At 42.2% G+C, this 16,072-nt stretch overlaps 1 protein-coding gene across 2 annotated transcripts in view; it reads right to left on the minus strand.

Moving 5' to 3' along the window:
- The window catches only part of KLF7 (KLF transcription factor 7), a 79,712-nt gene that overhangs the window by 16,596 nt on the left and 47,044 nt on the right, over positions 1-16,072 (minus strand). For both annotated transcript variants that reach the window (XM_060282112.1, XM_060282110.1), the window contains exon 3: positions 636-759. In XM_060282112.1, the coding sequence (XP_060138095.1) occupies positions 636-759 (124 nt within the window). The remainder of the gene's footprint in view (positions 1-635; positions 760-16,072) is intronic.

The raw sequence follows: 16,072 nt of genomic DNA on the forward strand, positions 1-16,072 counted from the left end.
AGTGGTACCTCTAATTACGAATTTAATTCGTTCCGAACGCACATTCGTAAGTCGCAAAAAAATTGTAAGTCGAATCCCATAGGAATGCATTGGGAGAAAAAATTCGTAAGTAGAAGCAACCCTATCTAAAAATTCGTAAGTCGAAAAAATCCTATCTAAACCGCATCCAAGATGGCGGGCGGAGCTCCATTCGTAAGTAGAGTTATTCGTTAGTAGAGGTGCCACTGTATTGGCAATGAACAAGGCAAGCCACACCACTGTCTAAGCCAGTATTATCTGTGCTGATTGGCAGCAACTTTTGAATGCCGCCAGAAGAGAGATTTTTTCCAGCTGTTAATATCCGAGACTGTTTTAACTGGAGATTCCAGGGACTGAACTGGAAACCTTGTTTGCTTACTGGGCAGGGCCTGTTTCCCTTTCTGTCCAAGGAAGTGGAATCAACCTTGAAATGTTTGGAGATGCATGGCTGAAAGGTAACCCTATAGCTCAATCATGGGGGCTCTTGTGTGACTGATTCCCCTTCCTCCCAAATAAGCAGCCGATGTTGCATTAAGTGTTTCCTTTTTTTAAAAAAAGATTTTCTTCCAAGTTCCCTCGAGAGCAGCTCTTGAACCAATAGGTCGGGTGCAAATTACCTGTCGCAGTGGTTGCACTTGAAGGGTTTTGCCCCCGTGTGTTTCCTGTAGTGTCGCGTGAGCTCGTCGCTTCGTGCAAAACGCCACTCGCACCCTTCCCATGAACACTTGTAAGGCTTCTCACCTGCAAAGAAGACGAAAGAAGTTGTGTCAGTGTCAACCAAAAGCTGGAGTGTGTGGTCACCAATATCTTAACACGTCAAAGAGCAGGGGTGTGTTGCTGCCAGGGCATCGTGGCCTCTCCAAGTTGTCTATGCACCCTGAACAAAGCAGGATATTTACATTTCCAAGCCCTCCTGACATCCTCTCTCCTTCTGGAATCAAGGGATTGGGGGGTGGGGCACAACTGTGGTGGAGTTTTTGTGGCAGATTTTGTGGTGTGTTTTTAAAGGGGTTTTCAAGGGCTTCCAGAAGTTTATAGGTTATTTGCAAGCTTTCTCAATGGCATTCCCAATATACCCCATTACAGGTAGGTAGCTGTGTTGGTCTGGTATAGTCGGAACAAAATAAAAAATATATCCTTCCAGTAGCGCCTTAGAGACCAACTAAGTATTTCATTGGTATGAGCTTTCGTGTGCATGCACACTTCTTCAGATACACTGAAACAGAAGTCACCAGATGCCCACATATAGTGAGAGGGTGGGGAGGGGCCGGACTGTTTATGGCTGCATTTGGTCTTACAAGAAGAATTTAGGACTGTTTACGATTGGTCCCACGGGAAAATCAAGGGGTGAGATGGTTAAAGATAGCTTTATCATGTATAATGATAAAAATCCAATGTCTTTATTTAGGAAGATTATTCAAAGGTTGTATTTTCCTCAGAAAATCGGTGGTGTCACGTACATAGCTGGGAGCACTGATGACATATGGTTTCAGAACAGAACTCTTCCTGACAATACTATACTAGCCACTATGGATGTGGAATCTCTGTATACCAACATCCCACACAACGATGGTTTACAAGCCATAAGGAACACCATTTCAGAAAAATTCACAGGGGACTTTGCTACCAAATGCTGCCATTTTGTCCTTACCCACAACCACTTCAAATTTGGTGATGACCTGTTCCTCCAGATCAGCGGCACAGCTATGGGCACCCACATGGCCCCACAGTATGCCAACATCTTCATGGCAGATTTAGAACAACGTTTCCTAAACTCCTACCCACTCAAACCTCTCTTGTACCTGTGATACATTGACAATATTTTTTATTATATGGACACATGGTCAACAGACCCTGGACACCTTCCACCAGACATTCAATGACTTTCACCCCACCATCAACCTAACAATGAACCAATCTATGCAAGAAATACATTTTTCAGACACCACTATAAAAATACAGGATGAACCAACAAACATATCTACATGCTTCTAGCTACCATCCCAAACATACCAAACAATCCATTGTACATAGCCAGGCCCTACGTTACAACCGCATCTGTTCCAACTCTACAGACAGAGACTCTCACCTAAGAGATCTACAGCAAACCTTTTTAGAACTAAAATATCTGCCCAATGAAGTTAAACAACAGATCAACAGAGCCAGACTGATACCCAGAGAGAACTTGCTGCAAGACAGACCCCAAAAAGAAAATAACAGAACACCACTAGTAGTCACATACAGCTCCCAAGTTAAAACAGTACAACGCATCATCAGAGATCTACAACCTCTCCTAGACAATGACAGTTCTTTTTCTCAAACTCTGGGAGGAAGACCTTTCATTGCCTACAGACAGCCACCCAATCTTAAACAACTCCTCACCCACAATAATACAACAACCAGATTTAACATGGACACTGGTACCAGAGCCTGCAATAAACCCAGATGCCAACTTTGCTGCCACATACACTCGGACAACACTAGTACTGGCCCCAACAACATCAAACATACCATCTCAAGACTATTTAATTGCTCATCTTCTAACATTGTGTATGCCATCAAATGCCAACAGTGCCCTTCAGCTCTCTATATCGGACAAACAGGCCAAACCCTACGCCAAAGGATAAATGGATGTAAATCTGACATCAGGAATCACAAGACAGAGAAACCAGTAGGAGAACACTTCAATCTCCCAGGACATTCTATACAAGAACTCAAAGTAGCTGTCTTATTACAAAAGAATTTCAGAAATAGATTGGAAAGAGAAGTTGCTGAATTGGAAATCATCACCAAACTTAAAACGACGGAGAAACCTGGTCTAAATAAAGACATTGGATTTTTATCTCATTATACATGATAAAGCTATCTTTAACCATCTCACCCCTTGCTTTTCCTGTGGGACCAGTTGTAAACAGTCGTAAATTCTTCCTGTAAGACCAAATGTAGCCATAAACACTCCGGCCCCTCCCCACCCTCCCCACCCTCTCACTATATGCGGTGATCTGGTGACTTCTGTTTCAGTGTATCTGAAGAAGTGTGCATGCACACGAAAGCTCATACCAATGACAAACTTAGTTGGTCTCTAAGGTGCTACTGGAAGGAATTTTTTTGTTTCCAATATACCCAATTTCAGTTAAATGCAGAGCACCTCAGAACATAACCGATGCATAAATAGGAAGTTGCCTGTAATAAGAAACTAGTGCTGGAACCAAGATATTCTGTAGCAGACCTTTAACGCTGCCTTTGAAATCTGACGTTGTGAAACTCTTATGACACTTATGAAAGTGGCTCATTTACTACAGGAAGCAATTCTTCCATTTTCAATTATTAGCACTGTAAAAATCTGAACAGCAGCCCAGTTTCATCTATTCTGGATGGGCCCATTCACACATGAAAGTTGCATACACCTAGTAGTTTAGGTCTAGGTTTGAAATATGTACAGTATGTGTGAACTCGTGCTTGGTAGTGGTGCAGTTATATTTTAACCCTAGTTAAACGAGACCTGATTTGCAACATAAGCAAATGATTTCCACAGCAGGCAATGGTGCTTCTTCTGTGGGGGTTGAAAACAGGTGCACCATGGTGATTTAAGAGAGATACTGTCATTTCATTTTTGCTCCCCTTCCCTTGCAAAAGTCTGCAAATGTGCTTGTCACCATCACAACGGACGAAGCCTTCTGCTCTTTGAAAGATGGTGTTAATGCAAACAAGAGCGAAGACGACCAGCAAATGGTACAGCATCCTTTCAACTTAGGTCTCCTCTCTCCAATCTAGTTGTCATTCAGACAGCACATAGTTGCAGCCAGTAGACGGCTCCAATATCTGCGTATTTTAACATGAGAAAGAATCCTGATATTGAAACCAAACACACACACCGTAGTATTCAACATGCAGCTACACATTCAGTATGCAGCTCAGCAAGAGCAAAATAGCAAAAGAGAGAGCACACAGTAAAAGAAGAACAACAGTCTTCATTGTTGCTTCCTTAATAAGGAACTTTAAGCACCAGGGAAGGAGAAGAATTTTTTTTAATACTAGAAATCACCTTAAAGATGCCCTTTAAACTTCATTGACAGCCACTGCCTTCAAGTGACAAGCTTCTTGAATCCTAAACACTGATGTGTCTGTGTTATTTATTATTAGCAAGAGCAAGGAGAGAAATGGGAGATCTGATTGCTTTATAAACCAAATCTAGGAGAAACCACATGTTCAAGGAGTGGGCAAATGAAGACGGGAGAAAAGCTGAAACGGGCCCAAATTGATCTCCAGTTTAAGCACCCCCCCCAATTATAATGAAGCTAACATAAGCATCTCTCATCAGGGCCCAAGGAAGACAAAAAGAGAGAGAGGCTTCTCTGTGGTTAGTCATTTACTAAACATTACTGCTTGCAAGCTAGGCTCTGCTGCTCCAAAGATAAAGTGGAAATCTGGCACAGGCAGATGAGGAGAATGGGCAGAGATATCTCCTACGGTTCAGCAACCAGAGCCTTTTATCCTCAGTTCAGATGGGTTTCCAAATGAAAAGGGGAGAGAGAGTGATCTAAAACTGAAAGGCAGAGCAATGCAGAAAGGAAACTCTATATACAAAATTGAAGCAGGTGTAGCAAAGCCAAACACCCATTGATCCACCAGCCCATCAGTCAAGCGATCTCGTCTCTCAAGGCAATAAATGATAAAGCAGGGTAGCCGGATGGGAAGAGGAATGGGGGTCCTGCTGTTGTGGAGGACGAGGGGTTTTCAGCAGTTGTAGCTTGTGACTCCAGCTACACCTGCTGAAATCCTCACCCTTCCACACAAGATGCAGGAACCCTGTTCCATTTAGCATCCAGCTACCTTAGGGGAAAGTGGAAGTGGGGGGGGGCAGGTAGAGTTGGAGTTTTGTTTTGTTTTGTTTTTTTAAATGCAGTGTTTCATTTCGCATAACCTATTGCAGCTCTCTTGAATTCAAGAGATGGCTCAAAACCGCTAAGACATGTCAATACTTTCAGCATGAGCAGAATGTCCTCCCCTCTGTACGGTAAATGGTAAGTGTCTTAATGCAATTTAAAATAAAGCAGAGCAGTGAGGCCAAATAGATCGGTCATTTTTAGACCAGGCTTCACACCTTCCCAAATGTTGCTACATAGTTTTCAGCTCAAAACACACTTTGAAATGCATGTTTTAAGACTGATTCTGATTATTATTCTGATTATTATTCTGATTATTATTACTACTACCCCACCCATCTGGCTGGGTTTCCAGTATTTTAAAATATGTTTAAAGGTACACATAAAAATGCCAACTTTCCTCTCACCATCAAAAGAACACAGGCGAATAAAGGAGTACCAACACAAGCAAAGCTGACATCACGCCCTACATATATTAAGCAAAACAGAAACATCATCACCTATTCCCACCCCCATCCACCCTCCCACCCTCTATCTATCTCTTTCTTCCTTTCTTCTTAGTGTCTCAATAAATGAAACCGATTTGCAAAAACGATACATGTTAAAATATGAGAGGCACTGAACACACCTTTGTAATTCAAGAAACCTCTAATAAAAATATTTTTTAAAAAAAATGCTAACTTTCATATGGGTTGAATAAAAAAATAGCAGAATATTGTGGAAGTGGGGCAGAAACTGGAAACATTCCTACACGCGGGTAGAGGAGAAGGGCAGAAATACAATTAGTAATACTATTTCCCCAGACCATTGTCACGCCTAGCCCCATTTTTTAATAGAAATACTCCACCCCTACTCTGCCAGAAGTCATTTCTCTCATAACTGGGCATGTGGCAGAATTAATTGTTAGCCCCCATAGTTTATCTACTTGTGTTGGGAGTCAGAGTGCTCAAGTACCTGCAGAGGGAATTTTTCTCACCGCCCCACCACATCTTGTTTGCTCTCCCTTCCATTGCCCATGATCCCAACAAGAAGGGCTGATGAAAAATCAACAAAAATGTCCGGCGGAAACCCAGACGTATGTCAACCCATGTCAGAAGTGTTTCTTCGCCAAAGAAGTGTTTCTTTGCCAAATTTCCTTCAAACAGCTCAAAAACGTCAAATTTTTTTTGGGGGGGGGGCAACATGTTATTTACTCTGGTGCCTTGTGCAACAAATGACACTGGTTTATAAAAGATGCACCTATTATGTAAACTATATTTTATGCGGAAAATAACTGCTCAACGCCATGCATCCAGTAACAGCATCAGCTGCATGAAGCATGGACCTGCCTTTCAACTGCAAACCTATTGAGGCGGGGAGATGCGTGGTTTTGCCCATCGTTCTGCCCGGACACTGAGGCCCAGCGCCGAGGGCCTTCCGGCAGTTCCCTCGCTACGAGAAACCAAGTTACAGGGAACCAGGCAGAGGGCCTTCTCGGTAGTGGCACCCACCCTGTGGAACGCCCTCCCACCAGAGGTCAAAGAGAATAACAATTACCAGACCTTTAGAAGGCATCTCAAGGCAGCCCTGTTTAGGGAAGCTTTTAATGTTTGATGGATTTCTGTATTTTACTATTTTGTTGGAAGCCGCCCAGAGTGGCTGGGGGAACCCGGCCAGATGGGCGGGGTATAAATAATAAATAATTATCATTATCATTATCATTATTATTATTATTATTATTATTATTATTATTATTATTATTATTATTATTATTCCCTACTGTTCCCTGACCTGTTGGGATTGAGGACAGGTCATCAGTCAAAATAACAGAATGCACACCTATTCTCACGAAGACATGAATAAAAGCATCAGCTTTCATAAAGGGAAGGCGCTGGAGACAGTATTGTGTACTTCCTGACTAGGCCACCTTAACAGACCCCGTCTTGTCAAGAAACTGAAGCAACCCGGCTCCTAGCCACCTTCCTTCTAGGATAAAGGATCCATCGTTTTCTACAGCAACTTGAGATTTTCCAACACTGATTGCCATGGAAGTGAATAATTCCCTTGGTACCCAATTCAACGATCCAAGATCTAATGTAACAAACAAAATATATTGCAGCCACTAATTGGGGTGGCCTTCAGCGATACCAGCTGAAAAATACGACCCAAGATGGATAGTCTTGACAGCATAGAGCAGTGCTGCATGAAACCCATTGCACAGAGGCTGTTAAAGCCTTCTGGAGTGTATTCTGACTTATTTCAGCGTCAGATATCCCTCTAACATCTATGATAGCTGAGCTGAGCTCCGGGGGCATTCCAGAGTGGCTTTGCCAAGCACTGAGACTAGCCTTCTTTTCAGATTCTTTCCTTTTGTAACATGAGCTGCCTTGCTGCCAAATGTCAGACAGTGTCTCTTTGTGTTCCCAGGCACTGCAACGCTTGCTTACTGTATGCAGCGCAGAGGACAAAACAGAAAGACAAAGGAAAATGTGACCTTTAAAAGCCACTGTCGAAAGGAATCCTTGACCCTCAGACCTCAGCCAAGATTTGGCCGCTCCTTACCCCCCTTGACAGCTAGTCAAAACTTCAAAGCAAAATGCAGGGAAAGGGAACAGTGACCGTCTCGTTACATGAGAAAGAAGAACACAAGAGTATCTCATTAATGCTTTCCTTTCCCTGGAAAGAATTTAAAAAAGTATCACTTGGTTATCTCATCCTCTGATAAATGCAATGGCCTGGAAAGGGGGGGGGGTTAAATCTAAATTTCTTATGGCAAGGATTTTTTAAAGGCATGTTACAGTTGCATTCCACAGACTGCAATCTGGGATTCAGAAGTGCTAAATCCGTCCCCATCACCGAAACAGAGACAGTGGGACCTTCTCACATCTTCTCACAGTGTGCACTGTTGTGCTGTGTTTTACAGACAGGGAGCAGAATAGATAAGCATTTTAGGGAACAAGTGCAGAAAACAGATTCTGAGAGGTCGCTTTATTGTACAGTCACAATACAGTCATTCTGTAGCATATTGCCTAAGAAGCAGTTGCTTTCATGAAGGGTCTAGGGGTTGAATTCAAACTAGGAGCTGAACATTCAACATCTATTCTTGCTTTTTCACATGCTACTTTTCTGAGATGATGCGGGATAAAATCAGGAAGCTAAAAGAGGGCAGGTTACTTTCATATAATATCCACTACAACCACCTGTTTAGAACTGAAGCGGCTCTGATCTATTTATAATTTCTGTGCTTTCAATTGAAAAAAGAGCTTTGAAGATTGTGTTTGCCATCCCAACAACTCTGTAAAAGCAAGCTCGTCATTACTGCTATTCTACAGATATTTTTTCTGCCTAACTCTGCCTGCGCAGCTTTCCACCTCTGCATGAGCACAGCAGGACAAGCAAGGACACAAGTTTCCAAAATGCAAGGCTCTTCAGGTATTTATTTAACAAAATGAAACAAATTATTTAAACAGGCGGGGGGGAACCCTCCAAGTGGTTGTTTTCTACCCACATCCATACACAATCTGTAGTTTTCTGGTAAAAGAAGAACATTAAGTTCAGAGCATAATGCCTAGATTCAATCTCAGGTATCTCCAGTTAGTCTGTAGGTAGCAGGACTGCAAGGAAAGACCCTCAACTAGATTTCTTGTACAGCCACTGCCAGTGTGAAAAATACTGAATTTGATGGTCTGATTCTGTATAAGGCAGCTCCATTTGTTCAAAATTCAAGATGAATGCTGTTTTTTTCCTTTTCCCTAGCAGACAGTAAAGTGCCATGGAGACTCTGTGTTAAACAGCTCTTCCTCCTCCACTCACCAGGCTAGATTCTATTTGGTGTCAGATCAAGGGCACTTTTCAGATCAAAGTGATCTCGTAGCCTGACCTGGACTGAGTATCGCACACACCTAAAAAAACCCCCACTATTTAGTCATTTATTTGCTACTGCTTTTGTTCAAGATAGTGAACAAAATAAACCAACAAAGGTCACAAAAATAGCTAATACAGTGGTACCTCTACTTACGAATTTAGTGCGTTCCGAACGCACATTCGTAAGTAGAAAAATTGCAAGTTGAATCCCATAGGAATGCATTGGGAGAAAAAATTCATAAGTCGAAGCAACCCTATCTAAAAAATTGTAAGTAGAAAAATTCCTATCTAAACAGCATCCAAGATGGCGGGCGGAGCTCCGTTCGTAAGTAGAAACATTCATAAGTAGAGTTATTTGTAAGTAGAGGTACCACTGCATGTAGACAAACAATTAAAAGGAGGCATTAAAGAAGAGATAAAATAACACCAGAGATACAGAACACTCCTCATGATTCGCTGTGATCTCACCCAAGCATCATGTGGTGTAGTGTAACAGCTAAGACACTCAGCCAGCTAAGGCAATCTCAGTTTGAATCTCTGCTTCACTCAAGAACCCAACCTGCAACCCAACAGCCCCTCTACCTGCAATGCAGAAATAATACTGACCTACCTTATCGGTAATAGTCGTGTTCATATGTAGCAATAAACCAAAGTTTGTAATAAACCATGGTTTAATCATGTATGTGACTGCCTGCACAGTCCTTAGAATTCTTGGTTTATTTCTGGCTTTCTAGGTTTTGAAGCAAACCACAGTCCACTTTTGGATGACACAACCAGCCGAACTATGGCTTGTTTGAAACATGTAATGTGCCACATTGGGGTGGGGGTGGGGGGTAGAGGCAAGTCTGCCTTTCAAATGTAACAAAATGGAAACCCTGTAAATTAAAATTGGTCCAGACTATCTTGAGGTATTAAGGTTTTTCTAGTCTGATGTGCCCCAGAATATCTTTAACATTCATACTCATGACAGATTTACTGTATATCTTGGCTGAAACCCTCTGAAGTGAGGGTTGTTGTTGTTGTTTTTTTGCCATAAATGGATTTCTAAACAAATTCAACAAACAGCTGAGTTTTAAAAATCTGGATGTATGCAGTTTTATGTCAACAAGTTATAACCTTAGTGTTTTCCATTTCCATTTCCAAAAGCTAGAAATGGAAATAATTTCACCTTTTCAAAGTACTAGTAAATTAATGATTTACGATGCAATTATTCCCTCTAATATCCTGGATGTGAAATCCTCTGGAACCTGCATTTAATCTTAAAACACATTATGTAAAAGTAGGATTCATAGATGGAATAAAACAAATTGTTGTTTTTTAGACAACGAGAGAGAGAGTAAACAAACAAACAAACAAACAAACAAACAAACAGATACAGCTGTTTAAAAGAGAGAGATTTCGGAGATAAAAAAATATAACCCAAGCATAAAGTATGTGTGTCATTCTTGAACCAGTCACAGTGAAACTAACAGAAAAATCTGTTTCGGTTTCTTTTAAGATTCTTTCATTGTTGAATGTGCCTCTAGCTGATTTCATCAGGTAAGAAAAAGTGCAATGCATTACTAAAGTGGCTGGGCTACAGTACCATTCCTATAGAGAGAGAGAAATGGCGTAAGGTACCATTTTGGCAAACACCATCAACAGCAATTCACGCATGCACATTAATCTGAAAAATGAAGAAGAGAAACATGGCAGAAGTGTGAGATGAAAAGCAGCCCACCACCATTGCAACCTATCCATTCTTAAGGAAATCAGCCCTGAGTGCTCACTGGAAGGACAGATCGTGAAGCTGAGGCTCCAATATTTTGGCCACCTCATGAGAAGAGAAGACTCCCTGGAAAAGACACTGATGTCGGGAAAGACGGAGGGCACAAGGAGAAGGGGACGACGGAGGACGAGATGGTTGGACAGTGTTCTCAAAGCTACAAACATGAGTTTGACCAAACTGCGGGAGGCAGTGCAAGACAGGAGTGCCTGGCGTGCTATGGTCCATGGGGTCACGAAGAGTCGGACACGACTAAACGACTAAACAACAACAACAACCATTGCAACCATCCTTTCTGTCAACATATTTGCTCCCACATAGTTTTGTAGCATCAAAATGCCTACCTGAGATGGAATATCACACAGGCTGTAGTTGAGAGACTTGACAGGCAGATCAATGGCACCTAAAGCCACAAAAATGCCCATTGCAGGGAGATTTAGCACCAACATCCCATGCTTAACACTGGCCTGAAAGGCTGTTCTGTATTCAAAGTTCCCAATGAATGGTATGGAGGGAATGACTACAAAACAGGAATAGTAATAACTCTCCGTCATCCTGTTGGTAACCCACATTATGAATCAAGCCCTCTGAATTCTGCTCCACAAAGTGCCTTTTCTCCTTTCAAGCGTGCTACTTTGTGGGATCTTGCAATTTATACATGTGGCAGGAACATTGTAACCATAGAAAGCCAGGACTCATTTTGGGGGTGGGGGCAGGATCCCTATACAGTGGTACCTCGGGTTAAGAACTTAACTTGTTCTGGAGGTCTGTTCTTAACCTGAAACAGTTCTTAACCTGAGGTACCACTTTAGCTAATGGGGCCTCCTGCTGCCGCCGCGCAATTTCTGTTCTCATCCTGAAGCAAAGTTCTTAACCCGAGGTACTATTTCTGGGTTAGTGGAAGCGTCTGTAACCTGAGGTACCACTGTACAACACCTTCTCTGAGCCCTCAACACGGCTACGAAGTCTTGCTGCAGCCAACCTCGCTTTGACGTTTGGGGTTAATTCACACGTTACTTGATTACTCAACATTTCAGTGTATCAACTCCATGGGAAAACTCTACATAAGGGGACAGAATGTTATCCTTTCTGTGGGAATTGGATTAGTGAGAGCTCGCAACACGCAAATCACTGCTTCATGCTGAAGCCATGAAGTGGTCAAGGTGCGCTTCTGAGTGGAGGCAGGCAACCCCTTGTGGGGCAGCTACCGGTCATTCCCATTTAAGGAACAAAAAGGAGCTGCTTCAATCAATTTGCCTACATCAACGGCGAATCACATCCTAAGTGGCTCTGTCATTTAAGCGTCCGTGACAACCTCCACATGTCATTCTGCATATAATGTGAAGCGTGAAAAGGAGTACGGAATAAGGAAAAATAGACTCTTCCCTCAACATCGGCAAAGAATGCTTCTTAGAAAGAGTAAAATGTCTCAGAGGGCTTAAGCTACCCACACTCAATTATCACACACCCTCACAAGCCCATATGCAGGAAAGCAACAATTCATCACATCTAGCCCACTGACAAAATGCATACTGAGAAAAGGTACATTATCCTTCCCTTGCTAGTCACTTCATGAAAGGGACAAAGCTTCTGCAATTCCAATTCCTTTTTAAAGCCTGTTCTTGTAAGCTTAACAGAAAAAGAAGCTTGAGGCACCTGATGTGCTTTAAGAACAGAAGGATTTTGTTGGGGGTGGAGGGAGAATTAGGAGACACAGGTGCCAGGCCTTCTGTAGAATGTGCACTTCTGCTCCATTAATTGCTGACATATCCTCCCCCCCCTCCAACTCAGCCCCTCGGGAGAACAGCAGAGCAGCAGGCCCAGACTGGTACCCAGCAGCAACACCAGCAGCAAAAGTAGACAATTAGGTGCCAGAAGAAAGGGGGGGGGAGAGAAGATGCAGTTGCCTAGCAACCAGACAGCAGAAGCAGCTGTGTAGCAGGCCCAGGCTGGTACCCAGGCACTGACAAGCTAGCCAATTAGCACACTGTATTTAATGCTGATGTGGTTTCCTAGCAACAGGATGCAAAAGTCTGTCTGCGACACACTCTTTCCTCACATTTCTCCCCCCCATCCCTCATTCAAACCATTACTTTCTTTTCTTTTGCCCTAATTGACAACTCTCTGCTGCTTTAAATTGCCATTATTATTATTTTTTTGTCCCTGGAGAGGTTAGAAGAACTTTTTAAAAAAAGAGTAATAAGAGCTTTTAGTTTCAACTTCACTTTAGCACTAAGAGCTCCAGATATATGACAAGCCAACAGCTGCAAAACCAGCAAATAAGGAGCAGAGAGATGTCAATATTTCAACCCCACTGTATAAGCTTTTCTTAGAATATCATTCACAATACGGTAACAGCTAGCTTGGACCACCTCTCTTACCTTCCTGTTTAGGCAAGTGTCTGTTTTATTGGGTAGATATGTTTTTTTATCTGATGTCCATCTTATTCACTGCAGTTGTCTCTGATTTTATTATAATGCATTTGGGGAGGAATTTTATGGTATGTTGTGATGGGTTTTTGTTGTTAACTGCCATGAGTAGCATGTAGACACGAAAAAAGCTAGAATATAGATTTTTATATGATTTTGCTTTTCCCCCCCATTTTATCCAACAGAAGTCTATTTATAACCTTGTCTGTTAGTACGCAAGGCACAGCATTAAAATGCAACCATCATCCTCAACACAAAAGACTAAATATTACCAATATGGTGAGCTGAGCTTGCTATGCAGGGGTAACAGTATCCACTGCCACATATTGAACATCCTAGATTGATCCACAAAATAATACACATAGCAGTAAACCTGCACAAATGTGGCTTCCCTAAAACATGAAGCAACTGTACACTGCTCACCAGAGGAATCTGACGCACTGCAGTTCAGAATCTTTGCCCCATTGCTACACATTCTTGGCAGCCACTGGTCACTCCCCAAGAGCTGATTTTGGCCACATACAGGAGAAACTTGGAAAATTAGAATATCGTCGAAAAGTGCATTTATTTCAGTAACACAACTTAAAAGGTGAAACCAATATATGAGATAGATGCATGACATGTAAAGCAAGATATGTCAAGCATTTATTTGTTGTAATTGTAATTATTTGTCATTAGGCGGGTCAATTATAAATGGAATGCAATTAATGAAATGTAATAGCAATGTTTACTTTTGTTTATTTTTGTACTGTTGTAACTATTTGTTTTATTACTGTGGAATTTCCAAAAGAAAGCATTTGTAAAAATTAAAAGAAAAAATAGTAAGTTGCATTACTGAAATAAAAGCACTTTTCGACGATATTCTAATTTTCCAAGTTTCACCTGTATTCTCCCCAATCCAAAACTCTTGATCAGTTTTATTTGCCTGACATGGTCATAGTAGGGTGGAATCTACACACAAATAAAAACCATTCTGAAAATGCTTCTTCTTCTTTTTAAGCGTTTTTTAAAAAAACACATTGAATTTTCCATAAGGTTCACCATCGCTATCTAGCGTCACATTGTACATTGCACTCAAAACACACTTTAAATGTTTTATTTGCAGCTGTGTAGCTGAGTCCTAGTTGTCTTTCTAGTTGAGTATTGTTTACTCGGCTCTCTAGGTCCCATCATCTGTTCTGTGCGCCTTTAAAAAAACTGGGGATGCCAAGAATTTAAGGTGAGGCCTTATGCACATGAAAGGCAAGCCCTACCAACAATGGTCCCTTCACACCCCTTCATTTTTAATGGACATTTTGTTGGTGTGACCATCAATACACGCCTCTTTGAGCACTTAAGCAGGCAAGTGCCCTAGTGCAAAGATACGGGTTTGCAGTGCATAAAATCTGCACAACGATTATGAGTCACTTTTCTGCATCCCACCAATGATGCCTTTTCCTCACAGCCATTTCAAAAGTGCACTGTGTTTGCACCAAAGTTTATTTGAATTTGTTATGCTGCTTGAGCCGCCGTGTGAGTTAAAACGAAGCAAAAAAACCCAAGCCCCTTTCATCTTCAAGGAATCATAGATGCTGGCAACTGAGCCCAAGGCCTGGTTCCTTTGCATAATTTATGCCATTTTAACAAATGCCATTAATGTTTGTTACCTCCCCTTTACTCTCTATTCTCTCTCTCTCTCTTTTTACATCTTCAGGCGCCCACCCCCTGCTAGGACTCCCCAGGTGGTCACTCTGGATTCCAGATCCCAACAGGATAAGGCTCCTCATCTTGACAGGCGTGCCCCACCTGGGACTCAGCTGACTGCTCTTCCCTTCCTGCCCCTCCTTGCTGCTATTAACTCTTTCTTGACCCAGTGTTTCTTCCCTGTTGCATCAGTCATCCCACTCTTCCAACACATCATGCTGTTTCTGAATAGCTGGAGCCTGTGCCCCAAGCTGGGCTCCCCCATTCCATTTGTTTCTGCAACAAAAGCACTGCAAGTCTCTACAAGGTGCTGCTCTGAGCATCATTTCGGGTTCACATTGAGGCTCGAGCCAAACTAACCCTTCAATAGAATGGTCTTCATTTAATTTTTAAGGCGTATTTTCCCATCAAAATACCTTGTTTCCCTTCTTAGACAATGACACATTTATACTCTGTGAATTACTTTTTTTTTTTTTTTTGCTTTTGTTCAACCTAAATTAGCTCTCCTTCTGTCACTTGTTTCACTGGCATTTGCTGAGATGGGACTGGAAAATTCTCTCCCCCCCCCCCTCCAGAAGCCAAACTGTCACTGCTTGCAGAAGTATCTGCCATGCAATTAAAACAGGGGGCAAATGTGTTAAAGCTAGATTTATGCCCCCAGTCAATTAAGTACCGGTTCTATTTCAGTTCCTCACACCCATGAAATAGGTGCTCTTTCTTCCAACTGCAGACCTCACCTTCCCCTGCCACCTAGAGTGCTCCTTCGCACATATTTTCCCATGTGACAAGCGACTTCTCCATTTTACTCCAGGCCAAAATCTGGTTCCACCTTTTTGCACGTTTGTCCTTAGCAACGTCTCCTTGGCGCAACATAAATTAGCACCACCACTTAAAAAAACCCTTCAGTTTACTGAGACCAAAAAAATAATTAAAAAGAGGGATCTGATCTTTGTTCTGCTCAACTGAATCAAACTCCTTTCCCTACACAGTGGCTCAACCAAGCAGTTGCATTCCAAACTCTTCATATGCCAGAAATTACAATATTCAGAGGGAACAGTGCCTCGTGCCAAAGTCAGACCATGGATCCATCTGGCCCACAGTGATTGGTAGTGGTACACCAGTTTCAGATATGAGTCACTCGGAGCCCTGCCTGGTGAAATCAAGGGCCTTTGACCCTTGGTTTGCACAAGATAATCTACTCTTGAGCTACGTGTGTCTGTGTTTTAACAGAGTGGAAGATTACGAGTCATGGGGGTGTGGAGAGGGCATGTGTGAACTTAACAGTGCTTAGTTACAGGTAGGTAGCCGTGTTGGTCTGAGTCGAAGCAAAATAAAAAAATTCCTTCAGTAGCACCTTAAAGACCAACTAAGTTTTTATTTACTAAAACTAATTGCAGTCATCAGCAGCCATTAACAGCCATCCACAGGTTTACCACCCCCATCAGCCC

This window comes from Zootoca vivipara, chromosome 1, assembly GCF_963506605.1.
Source record: "Zootoca vivipara chromosome 1, rZooViv1.1, whole genome shotgun sequence".
NCBI classification, from domain to species: domain Eukaryota; kingdom Metazoa; phylum Chordata; class Lepidosauria; order Squamata; family Lacertidae; genus Zootoca; species Zootoca vivipara.